We start from the raw sequence: 15,761 nt of genomic DNA, 5'->3' as shown, positions 1-15,761 counted from the left end.
CTGTGTCTTTACTTTGACTGTGACCGAGAGAGACGTGCCTCCCCTGGTGTGGTGCTTCTCTGGCTGGCCCCTTCCTCCAACCCTGAACTCCCTCCTGTCAAGGCAGAGCAGTGGGAGACCCCAGCCCAGAGCAGCCTGTGCGGGTATGTGCTAGGGGCCCTTGTCCCAGGAATGGAGAGAGCACAGCCCACCTCTGACCCTGGCACTGCCGGCTACAGGAGGGGCAGGTAACTGGGGACAGGGTGGGGATAGGCAGGAGGGTTCTCAAGTCACAGGTCTGACATCCGAGCAACGGGCCCCAGCCCCAGGCTGACCTGTTCAGCCAGAGGAGCTGAAACATCTCCATCTGTCAGACAGGAGAGGCATCTAGAAGGCTCCCGGGGTTCCTTGGCCTCCGGCTCCCTCAACCCATGGCCAGTGGTGGCTCAGCACCGCGGCAGCCGACAGGCTTCCGAAAGCCCCAGGAACTGTCTGCCGCAGAACCATTCTCCTTGGGGCCAGGGGAGAATGAGGTCACAGAGAATGGGAGCACCTGTCACCCTTCCCCACACAGGCCAAACTCTCCCCCACCCATTAGTCTCTTCCCCTTCCGTAGATCCAAGTCCAATCTGTCACACCGCAGAGCTGATTTATTTTTCCTGTGGCCTTGCTCTTGGTGGGGCTAGAGAACAGCATGTCATCACCCTCTAAATATTATAGTTCCACAGGGAATTGATGAATGTGACTCATCACCCTTCCACTCTCCAGATAGAGAATCCCCAGGCCTTTCTTTGTTGATAGGAGTGTGATAATCGTCATAATAATCACAGTAACGACAGTAATAGCTGTTCCCAATTACTGAACACTTGCTTCGTGCAAGGTATCATACTAAGCGCTTTCCTTGCACTATTTCATTGATTCTTCATAACCCTATTAAGTAGGTACTCTTCCCATCCTATTATATAGATGAGGAAACTGAGGTTCAGAGTGGCTCAATGCCTATGACTTGCCCCGGTCACAGAGCCAGGAAATGCTAGGACTCTATGCAGGGCTGCCCGACCCCGCGCCCTAGGCCGAATCACTGTATCACGATCCCAGCCCCAACGTGCGTTTCTACACTATGATGGCCCCCGTCCACCTACTACTCAACCCCTAACCCAAGCCAAAGGTTCAACCCAAAAACAGAGACCAGAGCAAGCAATGTGTTTCTATCAAAAGCTGCATCCAGGGCTCCTAATGCAACAGCGAAAGGGGCCCCGCGGGATATTTGCATATGATTGCTTGTGGCTGGCCTCTGATGTGTACCACACCGCTAGCCTGGCAATTTCAGAGTCAGAATTATGTCTGGCCCCCATGAAAATGATGGCATCTTGGTTTCTCTCTCCTTTCATCTCTTCCCTGATTGCTGTCATTGATCCTGAGAACGTCCTAGAACCGGAATACCTCCACTCGGCTGGGGTCTGCTTCTCGCCATGTGGAAGCTCGAGCCACTCTGTAATTAGGACACTGTTTTTTTATCAACCCAAAGTCACAGCGTCTGTGGGAGTGGAAGGGTGAGGGGGGTGTCACCAGGAGCGTGGGCCATTCCTTGTGGTGGTGGAAGAGGCCTGAGTCGGGCCTCCGACCAAACACCCTTGAAGGAGGTCTGGGGGCCCAAGAGCCAACAACTGTGGGATGGGAAGAAAGACGATGCCTGTCGTGGGGCAGAGCAGAGGGGGTGAGAGGGCAAGGGACTGGGCAGAGAGGCAGCGGTGGCCAGATGTGCCGATGTGTCAGCCAAGCCAGGCTGAGAACCTGTGCCTTGAATGACGGACTGTTTCTGAGCAATGAATCTTCTCAATCTCCTTTGTAGACCACTTTATAGTTAGTGAAATCTGTTGAAAGTGCTGTATCCTAAGAGCCATCAAGGAAAGCACCTTCATCCATGCTCTGCCTGGAACAACGCCAGAGCCAGTGAGGTGGTGAAGATAGGACCAAGAGAGAAAATTCCAGAAGTGGGGAGCTCAAGGTTTCATGTGTGTCTGGGTCACTTGGCAGGTCACTCCTTCCCTCACGCACCTTAGGATCCGGGATTTGTTCTAATAGGAAAGGCTGTTTCTTTACATAAGATGGAGTACTACAGATTTTAGGGGTTGCTATCAGACAGAAAAGCCCTTGGTGTGGCCTCAGTTTCACACACACGCGCGCGCACATGCATTGGAAGCCAACCCTCTCTCCTCTGAACCTCCTCTTGGCCTAGGGACTCCGCAAGACTCTTACCCACACCATCTCAAATGAACTCCTTTCTCCTAGGCATATAGAAAACATCTGCCCAGTAGTCAGGCTAGGTAAAAACTGGCATCAAAAAGTTTTCCGGAGGCAATTCTCCCACTTAACCAGCTATGGGATCTTGACACAAGTTAATCTCTGTGCCTTAGTTTCCTTACCGGTAAAAGGAGATAATAATAGGACCAACCTCTTACATTTATTGTGGGGACTAAGTGAATATAGGGAAGCACTTAGAAGCGTACATGGCCTACAGAAAGCTCTCGAGAAATATGAACTATTGTTGTTAGCAATTATTCACCATGTGAGGACAGAGGTGGGTATGAGGAAACCAGCCGTCAGAGCTCCCTCCCAAGGCTCGGACACATTCCCTTCTCTGAGCACCAGCAGCTGAGCCTGTAGCCCCCTCAGGATACCGCCTGGGTTGGAAACCCCACCAGCAGCAGTCTTCTTTCTCCCTGACCGACCAAGGCTGCTGCTGGCTGCACTGTCCCAGTGGAGTGTGTGTGGGCTGCAAGGAGGCTGGGATTACCACAAAACCTCGGGACAAAACTGTGTAGGTACATTTTTCTCCCAAAAGCTTAGTGTCTGTTTTGAGAGATAGATAGATGACATGCAGGCAGAGCCAACAGTCTTAGATTCCAGAGCATACGTGGGAACTGGGCAATTCTGCCTGCTCTGCCTGAAAACACAGTGCCCCCCCTGACCCCTGCTGCCATCAGCGTCACCTTGAATGGATGTATATTGGTGTGCGTGTGTGTGTGCATGCATGTGTGTGTGTGTGGGTGGATGTGTAATTTACATTACTCCATTTAATCCCTTTATTGACAATTCAGCCCCAGCCTCCAAAAGGGTCTATCTCCACCAACCTCAGGGGACTCGTGGGTCCTAGGAAAACATGCCCAGGGAGCAAGTAACTCCCTCGAAGGCAAACACAGCAGCTCCTTTTCTGGGCACACGGGAGGATTATCGGACCATGCTGGATGAAGGCCACTGTATCGCCGCATGTCCCCGTGGAAGTCTATTAATCTACATCTGTTTGCACGTCCCTGCTGTCAGTGGCTTCTGTCTGGGGAAGCAGCAAGCATGCACTGGCAGGAGCGTGGGCTCTGGGGTGGGCCGACCTGGGTGCACCCCAGCTTTATCACTCCTGGCTGAGTGACCCTGGGCCAAGGGTCTTAGCCAGTCTGAGCTCAGTCGCTAAACCAGGGGTGCTGACAAGGAACCGCACCTCGCAGGGTTGCCAGGCGGATTAGCAAGGATGTGGGAAATGCTGGTACAGTGCCTGGCACGTACTGTCTCAGCAGGCCTGGAAGCTACTGCATGGTGGTGAAAATTGAGATGATGGTGCAGACATTTGGGTCCCACGTCTGTGCTTTCTGTCTCCCTTGTTAAGTTAGGAGTTTCCCCAACAGCCAGTGGTGTCCCTTTGTCCTTTCTCCCGTTCCTTCTGTGTCCTCTCCCTGCAGCCTCACACCCCCACCCCATAATAGCTCACTTAACAGACCTGGACAGGAACCCCACACAACACACATTCCAAAGCCACCACTGGGTTGGGCTGTGCCCCCTTGAAAAGGAGGGAGTGGGGATGTCGTCTCCTTTAGGGTTTAGCCCTCCCACTATGCCATCACGCCCCCCTGCCCCCCACCTCACCCCTACCTCACGTTGTCATGTTTCTGGATGTAAATCTTGTGGAACATCATATCCTCCTGCTTGGCGTTGATGTCTGCTTTCATCTCCATGGCAACATGACGGGGAAGGACAGACAGCAGGAGCCGCTCCTGGGGAGGGAAGCAAATGCTTTCATCACGGCTCCTGCCACCTGCCTGGCGGTGCCCTGTCCTCTCCAGGTTCACTCCTCCACACTGTGGCCCCACCTGCAGGGCCCTGGAAAACCTCTCGGGCTCTCCTGAGACTCGTCGGGATAACACCTGTGTGTGTGTGTGTTGGAGGCATAGGTTGGAGTCACGCCCCCAGGGCTACCTGGCCCCCTCTCCCTGGACACCTCCTGATTCTTGGTGCACATGGGGAAAAGCAGTCCTGGTGAAACTATAGCGAGAACCCGAGTTAGAATGCTGCATGTCACCTAAGACTGTGTATGACCTTGGACAAATCCCTGAAGCCTTCTGAGCCCCAGGACCCTCATCTGTCACTAGGGATGGGAGGGGGGTGTTGAGAGCATTAAATGAACTCCGTTCAATCAGTCATCAAATATCTACTGAGCACCTGCCATGGTCCAGGCATCACGCGGGGGGCCGGGAGTCATAACCATGAACGGAGCTGGCAAAGTTCCTTCTGCACAAAGCTCCCAGCCTCACGGGGGTGCAGGCACTGCAGGGCACCTGGCCTAGGCTTGGGAGAAGCGGGGCGCTCAGAGAAGCTCACAGAAAGCAGAAGGAGGAGACGATGATGGGGGCTCCGTGTCCACATAGCGGACAGTGGCCCAGGAGAAGGGAAAGCACGCAAGTGTGAGAAGCAGAGACGTTAAAACCTGTTGAAGAGGAAATAAGAGAGAAGCAGGGAGCGGGACCAGAGCCACACTGTGGAGGGGACGGGTCATGTCGGCCAGTGGTGGGGTCTGGACCTTGCCCCTGCTCTGCGCGCTCCTCCCGGCCTGCCTGCTCCAGACTGGGTGGCCTCCACCTGTGACCTCCGCAGCCCATTCCCCATGCCAGGCCTGCTCCCGGAATTCTCATGTGGAGCCTTGCATCTCCGCTGCCTCCAGCCCCCCTCGTTATCCTGTCCTTCACTCAGCTTCAGCGGATGTTGGGGGACCCCCTGTGTGGCCCTAAGACTCTTCTCCCGTCCCTGCCTCTTTCTTGGCTCCTCTCCCTCTGTCCCTCCTCCTGGCCCCACACAGAGTGCAGCGCCACCTCTGTCCTCTTTCTGCTCACTCTGTCCTCTAGGAGTGAGGTTTCTGCCAGCACCTCTGCAGTCAGCAGGGCGCCAGGGTCTCCAGCTGCCCGCCTGATGCCTGGTCACCTTGACCCCATGCCCCAAACCATACCTACCTTCCCTGGTTTTCATTCCCCAGTGGCTTTTCTTTTCAAGTTCCTTGCCTTTGACATGACACCCCCATTCTCCTGATCACCAAGGTCAAGCCTCTACCCATGTAAACCACTCTTAAGTTCTCAGAACCTTTCCTCTGAGACTCACTTCTCATCCCACAGCCGCAGGCCCTGTCCAGCACTGAAAGAGTCCTGCTGATTCGGACACCGCTCCTGGATTTGTCCTGTGTGTTCTGCATCTGCCTGCACTGAACACATGCAGCTCTGACCTGCCTGTGGGATTCGGGCCATACCATCCGGCCAGATAGCCTCCCCTCAGCCTTCCTCACGGCCTGTACAGCCCCGGTCGCCCCAGTACATGGCCTTTTCATGTCACTCCCCTGCTCAAAACCTCCAAGGCTTCCCTGGGTCCCACCAGCCACATGAAATGTGGATTCTTCTGGACCCACTGAGCCCACTCTTCCCATTTTCCACGGTGAACCAACGTCCTCACTCCACCCACCCACTGCCTGTGCCAGGCCTGCTCCCTGGCACGCTCCCACCGACCCGGGCCTGGCTGCCATCCTTCTCCCTCTGAAGCACCCCTGGCATCCCAGCCTCAGCCTCTCCCAGGTCAAGGCCTCCTTCGGGTCCACTGGGCCTCCACACTGGGTTCTGTCTCCAAGCTTGCTGCCTTTGATCCGTCCTCCATGACAAGCCAGAGAGTGATGTTTCTAAGACACACACCTGGCCACATCCCTGGCCCACATAAGAACCCCTCTTTGCCTCCCAAAGCTAGCAGGATCAGTCCATGCCCCAGCCTGGCCTCGAGGTTTCCACAATCTGGCTCCTGCCTATCGCTCTGTGCTCCCCTCCCAGAACCCCCTGAACTGAAATCTGCACTTTGCTCCCGATAGAGTGAACCACGGGAAGCGTCCCCAAGCTTCTGGCATTTTTTTCTTGCCTTTGCACATAAGCAAGCCCCCAGCTAGAATGACCACACTGGCATACTGCTCCTAATCCTCCTTCAGATTCACCGCTTTCCAGGAAGAGGGGCCTGGCTCTGGCGGTCAGCATCCCCTCCCCACCTGGGCCTTTGTTTACAGCCCCTGATCACTCTGTATTTCAATGGTCTGTTAACATGTCTCCCTTGAGTGTGAGCAATGAGACACCTCCCTGAGGATGGGCGCTGTGTCCTGTTCAGCTGCACAGCTGATAGCCATACGCGGAGACGTAAACTGGTGAGGGATGATGGTCTCTGTGGGTTGGCCTACTCTTCTCCGGCGTCAGTGAAGCCCATCTCATACTTACCAAACTCTCAGTAAATAGTTACTGGTGATAGAATCACAAACTAAAGGACAATGCTATAAAAATATTGGATGACTAGGAGAAAGTGTGCCACAAATTGTGTAGATTCATGAGAGATCTTTCTATTAGGTTGATGCAAAAGTAATTGCAGTTTTTGCAATTATTCACCTTTTAAACCGCAATTACTTTGCACTAACCTAACACATTTATTACTACTTCTGGAGCTGAGGGTCAGGAGGAGCGGGCAGAGGGTGGCTGGGGAAATCCCTATGGATTTGCTGGAATGTCCAGCCTTGCCAGGCTCAGGGCAAATAAACTCTGATGAGTTGTGAAATGCTGATTTTACTGGAGAAAGGACAAGGTGCAGAAGTGAGAGGCGACACTCCCTAACACGGAAAGGGAAGCAAGGTGTCCTGCTCGCAGGTGAGATGCTGGGGCCTGGGATGAGAGGGGGGAATTTTGAGGACTGAAGGGGCTTAGGGGGTTTGTGGGGTGCAGAGGTGAGGTAAGCTTGTCAAGAAGACAGTCGGGGATGGGGGGAGGTGGGACTCAGGGACACTGCGAGGCATGGATTGCATTCAAGAGGCAGGACCAGGAGTCCAGGCAGGGCCAAAAGAGTACATGGGGCAAGCCAGGTCTCTGACTAGACAGCGTGAGCTGGGGACCTGGAAAGACACGGTGCCACAGTAGCAGGCTGGCAGGGAGGCAGGACAGGTGGTGGATGGGGGAGGGCCTGGAAAGACTGCAGAGCTGCATGCCCTTGCTCAGCTTCTGGATGTCACCAGCCCATGTCACTGTAACTCCCCTAGGATGCATCCGGACAGAGTCAGAGACGCCATCACATTGTGCAACCTGCTGTGCACTCAGGGTGGCCAGAGCACACGCTTCATGCCAGCCAGGAGAGTGCAGGTGACTACTGCTCTCTAGGGCTTTGTCTTCCCTGGCCGCATGCTCAAAGGCAGACCTTTCACGTTTACAGCTGCCATCGGGCATGCCGAAGCATGTGGCACAGAGTAGGAATCCACTAATGTTTGGGGCAACACTAACATGAGAAGAGAGGGAGAACCTGGTTTGGAGCAACCTGATCTCTTAGAGCCATGACTGCTATGGTCCGGGGGGGCCCCGTCACTCTGCTGACCTGCTCACTCCCCTGGGGTTGCATGGCCCATCCAGGCCCCCAGGCCGGAAGCCATGCAGCTCCCTCCATACTCTCTCAGAAGTCCCCGCCCTCTATCTAGTTTACGCACAGAAGAAGCCACAATGGTCTTGAACCCCAAACAGGACCCTTCCAGGATGCCAGGCAGACAGGAGAGGAACCCTGACACAGCCTCAGTCCCCACTCCACCCTTACCCAAGAGCAGCACATGGAGGCAGGTCCCTCTGCCCAGGGCTCACTGGGACAAGCCCCTTGGTCTGTGGCCCACTTGAGCGGCCTGCCTCCCAACCCAGGAGTCCCATGAGGGTGAGGTTTAGAGTGAGATAGGGATGCCTTCCTTTCTCTGAACCAAGTAAACCCCAGAACTCAGCACAGAGGAAGTATCTCGTGTGGGTGTCACATGGGCTGACAGCTTGGGTCTCCTCCCTCCCCCCACCCCAATCCCAAGTGGAAATGCTGATACTCAGACTCCAACTCATCAGTCCCTGGGGAGAGGCGGAGCGGGCCCTCCTTGCTGTCAGGCCTGGGCTGCTTGGATTGTTTGCAAAACCACAGGGGGACACTGGATGGAGGAGGCAGTGGGCAAGGACAGGGGCAGAACTCTGTTTCTAGAGTCTCTCCTAGAGCTATCCTACGGAGCCAGGAATGCCGACTCCCTCTGAGGGAAACATGCCCCCAGGGAGGTGGGGTTGGGCAAAGGCAGTGAGCACAGCTGGTGGACAGGCAGGGCTTGGGCCTGCTCCCCGCCAGCTGCGCAGGGGCAGGAGGGTGTCACTCACCTGCTGCTGGTTCTCCCGCTGTGAGTGAAGTCGAGCCTGGATGCATTCCCGGGTCTCCTGGAAGGCCTGTCTCTGGGAGACCTCGGCTGGGTAGTGGGTACAGACACCCACGATGTTAGTGCAGGAGAAAATGAGGACATTGGAGACGAGCTGCAGAGGAGAGATGAGGACATCAGTCACTGCAGTCCCCACCCGGACCCTCCAGTCCCAAAGCTCGAGCCCCCAGCCTCCATCTTAGCAAACACACACTGAGCTGCTAGCAAACAAATGCCAAGGAGCTGGGAGCAGCCAAGCAGAACTGGCCGGACTCTCTGACGTCCTCAAAGACGAAAGCTCGGATGGCCTGTGACAGGGTATGACTCTATGGACACCAGGTCACTGAATAATCACATTGGATGCGTCCATAGTACTGAGAATGAAAAGATTCGGTGTCTTGCTGATGCTGTGACCACCTGAGTAAATGCTGGGGTGGCAGGAGCACTGCATGGAAAGCTGCATCGGGGGGACAGGATTTCATGTGATGAACGTGTAATAGAGTCCAGCACAGGACAGAGGGCTGCCCTTGCAGAGAAGCCTTAGCTTATTATTCCCCAGGATCTGCTGCAATGAAACACGGACTGGCTGGCTAATGATGAGATCCCCAGCACTGTGCTAAGTCCCCTAGGGAATGAGAGAAAGAGAAGGACCCTGGCCAGTAGCCATCAGTGTCCACAGCGGGTCTCATCTTCTCTTCCTAGGCTTCCATTCCTTCTCTGCACCAGCACCAAGACCCCCCCGACAACCCTACCACATCAGCTGGCAAGCATTCACCATCACTCCCTGCTCCTCACTGGTGCCCTTCTCCACTGACCAGGATGGGCACCTGGAAAAATACTATTGCCCCTCAGGCCGCAGAGACACGGTTGGAATTCTTTTGAAAGGAATATTTACTGAAAAGCGAAGGGAAAACAAAACACAACACAACTCACAAAGGCAAGTTTCTACCACACATTTCAGATACTGACAAAAGTACTGTTTAGCCCAAATTTCTCTTGGCAGGTACAGCTCCTGGGGTATCAGGGTAAATGGATCCTGGTCCTCACCTCAGGCCACACAGGACAAAAGCCACAAGTATGCACAGGCTTCTAGGCCTCAATCACTCCCTCCAAAACCGAATTCTTCACCCCAGCTACAGAAGGTCTAGGCCGGCCCCTGCGCCTTCCACTGTGGCTCCTCTGGTCTTCAAGAGCCGTGCATTGGTCCCTAGTCCCCTTGTACATTTGGATCCCAAAAGCCTTCCTCGGCAATGTCAGCGGCCTGGCAGCGATCCAGCAGACAGCTCCCACATTCTTTTTCCAGGGGCCTCTTTGTCTTTAAGACCTAGAAGTCCTCCCTTGACTCACATCTGTGTTCTACCTGAAGACTTACCCTGACCCCAGCTCTGAGCTGGTCCTGACCACACTGGGTCCTCAGCCAGGCTAGGTCTGGAGGCCATGTGGGCTCCATGCTGGATGTGATGCCATCTTTCCTTGGAGACAGCCTATACTGCGTCTGCCCCGATCCATGAACAGAGACTTTCTCTTTCCCATTTCAAAGACTTGTTCTCTCCTCGGTGACACAATGAAAATTCTGGTTTTCTGGCTGAAGGCCACGTCCTGGACCTGCCTTCAGGGAAGGGGCAAACTCAGTACCAGCTCCACCAACTCTGCTGATGACTCACAGCTCCCACCATCCCCTCCCCACCCCCATCTACCCCAGAATCCTACCATTGTCACTTTATGTATAAACATATGGCAGAGAAAAACCCAACCTATTTTTCGAAAAATGACCCCCTACTGTACAGAAGCTAACAATCTAATTGAGGAGATAAGTAGTCAAGGTTGACAGAGAACTGGCAAGAGGAAGCAGAAACTGACATGCACCAAGCAAGAAGGAGAGTGGGGAGTGTGGGGCATTGAGAGGAGACTTCTGGGCAGGCCTGGGAGGGCTGGGCCTGGGTGAGGGGCCTGTTGGGTGAGGCTGCCAGGCATGCGGAAGGGCCTCCCTGGAGAGAGATCCAGGAAGCTCAGGCTTATTAGGTACCTCGGGGTCCTTGAATAAATAACCCAGGCTCTCTGATTCTGAGGGGAAGTCCACAGAGAGAAAACGGATCTGGAAGGCAGGCTGGAGCCAGACTGAAGAGGCATCTGAAAGTCAGGCTGAGAAGTCCTGGCACAATCCTTACACAAAGGATTGTTGCACCAAAAAACAGCATGATGAGCACACAGCTCCAGGAAGATTCATCAGGCGAGAGTAGTGTAGGGGTAGGAGATGGGTCAGGAGGCTGCCACAGAAGACCAAAGTATGAGAGGACAGAGACCTAATGAGGCTGGGGGAACAGGCAAGGCAGAGCTGACTCAGAAGGAAGAGCCCCTCAGACCAGGGAAGAGAAGGTCCAGGGAAAAAAAATGACCATATGGACTGTAGTATCAACCACTGCAGGGACTATGAAAGAAGACCCTGAGAACATCTCTGGAAGTCACCGGGGACCACTGAGAAGAGGGGTAAGGAGAGAAAATGAGATGAGAAGGTGAAGGCCGAAGGCGCAGGCTACAGAGAATTCTGAAGAATGTTCTAGTTAGGAGATACCTATTGAAATGAGAGAAGAAGGTGTCAGATGATAAAAACAGGAGTGAGATAGGAGAAACTGGGAAGAAGAAGATGAGGAGCTTTCTTTAAATAGGATGAGGCATCATGATAATGCAACATGGCCAAGTGGGGTTTATCCCAGGAATGGAAGGCTGGTTCAACTTGGAAAATCAATCAATGTAATTCACTGTATTAACAGATTAAATAGAAAAACTGTACGGTTATTTCGATGGTTACTAGAAAAGTATATAACAAAATTGAACACTTATGCAAGATTAAAAAAGGACTCTTAACAAATTAGAAATGGAAGGGAAATTCCTCAGACTGATCAATGGCATATATGAAAAATGTACAACACTATACTTAATGGTGAAAGACTGAATGTTTTCCCCTAAGGACCATGAACAAAGCAAGGTTTTCCCCTCTCATCACTCATGTTCAACATTGTACTGGAGGTCGTAGAGCATGCAATAAGACAAGAGAAAGAAATAAAAGGCATACAGATTGGAAAGCAAGAAATAAAACTGCCTGTATTCGCAGGTGACATGATTGTCTGTGTAAAAAATCCTAAAGAATCCACAAAACAGCTACTAAAATTAATAAGCAAGTTTAGAAATACAAGAATACAAGATCACAGGATACACGGTCAATATACAAAAAGCAACTGCATTTCTATATGTAAGCAATGAATAATCACAAGTGAAATTTTTTAAAGTACCATTTAAATATAGCCCAAACTGTGAGGTATTTATATATAACTCTTAACAAAATATGTGCATTCCTGTTCACTAACAAAATATGTACATACCTGTGCACTGAAACTATAAAACACTGATGAAAGAAATAAAAAATACTTAAATAAATGGAGAAATAAACCATGTTCATGTATTGGAAAACTCAATATTGTTCAGGTGTCAATCTCACACCTTTATTTTTGACAAATATATAAAGGCAAATAAATGAAAAAAGGATAATCTTTTCAACAAATGGTGCCAGAACTATTGGGTATCCATATGGTTAACTCAAACCTCACAATGTATACAAAAGTTTACTCAGAATGGTTCATAGGCCTAAATGCAAAACCTAAAACTATTAAACTTCCAGAAGAAAACATAGGAATTTTTGGTAGGCAAAAATTTCTTATATATAACAGCAAAATCATGATCCATAAAAGAAGAGATATAAATTATAAGTTGATAAATTAGACTTTATCAAAATTAAGAACATTTGCCTTCAAAAGACACTAAGAGAATGAAAAGACAAGCCGCAAAATGGAAGAAATTGTTTATAAATCACATATCTGATAAAAAAAGACTTGTACTCAGAATTCATAAAAACTTTCAAAAGTCAACAATAAGAAAACAAACAATCCACTTTTTTAAAAAGCAAAAGATTTGGGGCCAGCCCGGTGGCTCAGGCGATTGGAGCTCCATGCTCCTAACTCCGAAGGCTGCCGGTTCGATTCCCACATGGGCCAGTGGGCTCTCAACCACAAGGTTGCTGGTTCAACTCCTTGACTCCCGAAAGGGGGATGGTGGGCTCTGCTCCCTGCAACTAAGATTGAACACGGCACCTTGAGCTGAGCTGCCTCCCGGATGGCTCAGTTGGTTGGAGCGCATCCTCTCAACCACAAGGTTGCCAGTTCAATGCCTCGACTCCTGCAAGGGATGGTGGACAGCGCCCCCTGCAACTAAAATTTAACACAGATGGCTCAGTTGATTGGAGCGCGTCCTCTCAATCACAAGGTTGCCGGTTCGACTCCCGCAAGGGATGGTGGGCTGCGCCCCCTGCAACTAGCAATGGCAACTGGACCTGGAGCTGAGCTGCGCCCTCCACAACTAAGATTGAAAGGACAACAACTTGACTTGGAAAAAAGTCAGTCCTGAAAGGTACACACTGTTCCCCAATAAAGTCCTGTTCCCCCTCCCCAATAAAAATATAAATAAAATAAAATAAAATAAATAGCAAAAGATTTGAATAGACAACTCACCAAAGAAGATATATCGTAAGAATGACAAATACTGTGTTTCCCCGAAAATAAGACCTAGCTGGACCTTCAGCTATAATGCATCTTTTGGAGCAAAAATTAATATAAGACCCAGTATTATATTATATCATATCATATATCATACCATATCATATCATATTATTATATTATATTATACCTAGTATTATATTATATTATATTACATTATATTATACCCAGTCTTATATAAGACCTGGTCTTATATTAATTTTTGCTCCAAAAGACACATTAGAGCTGATGGTCCGGCTAGGTCTTATTTTCAGGGAAACATGCATGGTAAGCACATAGAAAGAAGCTCAAAATCATTAGCCACTAGGGAAATGCAAAATTTAAAAAAACAATGAGATACTACTAAACACTATTAGAATGGCTAAAATAAAATAAAATTTTAAATGGAAAGGGAAAAGAATTGCCCATCCTTATACTGGTAAGGATGTGGAGCAACTGGAACTTTCACACTTCGCTAGTAAATGAAAAACGGTAGCTGCTTTGGAAAACAGTTTCTCAATTTCTGATAAAGTTTAACATACACTTGCCATATGACCAGCAACCTCACTCCTAGGTATTTGCCCAAATGAAATGAAAAGTTTCATTTTCATTTCACACACACACACACACACACACAAAATCTATGCAGGAATGTTTAAATTCTACTCATCTGAAATGGGTACATATAAAATGGAACAATCTAGTGATAACATACAACATCATACAACTATGCTGAGTGAAAGAAGCCACACGCAAAAGGCTGTGAACTGCAGGACTCCATTTATATGGCATTCTGGAAAACGCAAAACTGCAGAGACTGAAAATAGATCGGTGGTTGCCAGGGGGCAAGGAGAGAGGCTGACTACAAGGGGCAGCAGGAAGAAATCTTTCAGGGTGATGGAACTGTCCCTTATCTTGATTATGTTGGTGGTTACACATCTTTATGCTTCTATCAAACCCACAAAACTGTCCACCTGAAAGGGTGAATTCTACTGTATGTAAATTATACTTTAATTAAAAAAAAACAAAAAAAAAAAACAGGAGTAAGATCATGGAGAGAGAATGTAAGGGGCCAGCTCGACAGAGAAATGGCAGTCTTTCCTCTCTCTGAGGCCAGAAAGAGGGGCCCGTCTATTTTGAGACATGACCCCCAGGTAATTATCAACTGGTCCCTGCAGCCTCTCAGTGCTAATCTGCCTGACCTCTCCTGCTGTAATCTGACTCCTCCTGCTGCCAAAAGGCCAATAGCAACAGACGGTGCAAATCCAGGTAAAATGATGCCTTGTAACCCAATAGGGGTCCAAATGGCTTTGCTAAGCTTAGTATGCCTCTCATGGACTAAATACAAAACGGGATTAGCAAGAAGAGGGGTCTTGGGCAAGGCTGTTGAGAAGGGTGATTTCAGTAAATTGGATGTGAGAGTGAAAAAGTAAGATTAATATGTCAGACACACATATATACGCTGGCACACATGTGCGTGCATACACACACACACACACACACACACACACCACCCACCAAAAAAGCAGGAATCTGGGCATCAGGTCTTAGTAGATGCTAAGACCCCTGTGCAGACACTGCTGTTATGAACAGAGGGGAGGCATCAGTGAAATCTGATGGAATTCTGCTTACAGCCTTCTAGAAGGCATCTGTAGCTTAAAAGTGATCTCACACCTTGGGCACAAGGATCCAAATGCTGACCAGTTCTCTTCTCCACTAAACACAATGATCAATTATTGAGCGCCTTCATATGCCCCATGGAGGCAGGCACAGGAAAAGTATAAACCCTGTCCTTACGTAAAAGACTTTATTAGTAAATAATAACAGGTATCATTCACAATAGCAGGTAAACAAGGCCTAATTAAGGGTTTGTTGGTTTTCCCTGCTGACCCCACGGGACCTATCCAAACACATGGAATGTGTATAAGAGAAGGGATACCTACATTTCACCAAGTGGGGTAACAGGAGACCCGACAATACAGCAAACCTCAGCCCTGGGAGAGCCTCAGCATCTGCTTTTGAAACAAGCCCTGCAGATGGTTTGGGTCCAAGTAGTCCCAGGACCTCACTAGGAGAAACCCCAACAGAGGGGACTGTTTAGGATTCTGGTCTCTGAGCGGAAACCCAGGGGAGATGCCTATGAATATTTACCACTCCAGCTGGCATTTCTAAAACCCCAGCACTTCAGAAACCCAATCTCTGGCTGCCTGCAGGCTGTAGGTTTGATTTGGCACGAGTGAAATTATGGTGCTCAGTTTGCACAATGTCTCCTCCGCAAAGGATGAAAGAAATCCCAGCAGCCGGCCTTGTGCATGGCAATTGTTGCTGCTTTTCCTCTGAATTTTCAGAGGGCTCCGCGGACACAGGCTTGCTAGTCGCCAATCCTGAGAAACGAGCAAGGCAAAGAGGATTGAGGAATGAATGGGTTTGGAATAGAAGGAAATGAGTTGGGGAAGACCCTCATGCAATTTGCTACTTTGCGTGGCTTCTGCTCTAGACAAGTCAGCTAGCCCCTTGCAGTGATGTCCACAGTGTGTGTCTGACGGTGGTAGTGCTGAGATGGTGGGGAGTCAGAATTCTCCAGAAAGCCAGATTTAGTGGTGGGGAAACAAGATGTTCAGTTAAATTTGAATTTCAGACAAACAATGAATACTTTTTTTTTTAGT

The 15,761-nt window shown here is 50.2% G+C and overlaps 1 protein-coding gene across 3 annotated transcripts in view; it reads right to left on the bottom strand.

The window, feature by feature from the left end:
- Window positions 1–15,761, bottom strand: part of ADCY5 (adenylate cyclase 5) — a 153,483-nt gene that overhangs the window by 58,808 nt on the left and 78,914 nt on the right. For all 3 annotated transcript variants that reach the window (XM_088794181.1, XM_088794182.1, XM_019738973.3), the window contains 2 exons: window positions 8,475–8,624; window positions 3,904–4,025 (listed from right to left, as the gene is read on the bottom strand). In XM_088794181.1, the coding sequence (XP_088650307.1) occupies window positions 3,904–4,025; window positions 8,475–8,624 (272 nt within the window). The remainder of the gene's footprint in view (window positions 1–3,903; window positions 4,026–8,474; window positions 8,625–15,761) is intronic.

The sequence above is a fragment of the Rhinolophus sinicus genome, chromosome 17, assembly GCF_057876585.1.
Source record: "Rhinolophus sinicus isolate RSI-liver-muscle chromosome 17, RSI-T2T, whole genome shotgun sequence".
Taxonomy (NCBI): Eukaryota; Metazoa; Chordata; class Mammalia; order Chiroptera; family Rhinolophidae; genus Rhinolophus; species Rhinolophus sinicus.
Note: the sequence above shows the minus strand (reverse complement) of the source record. Positions and strands in the feature narration are given on the sequence as shown.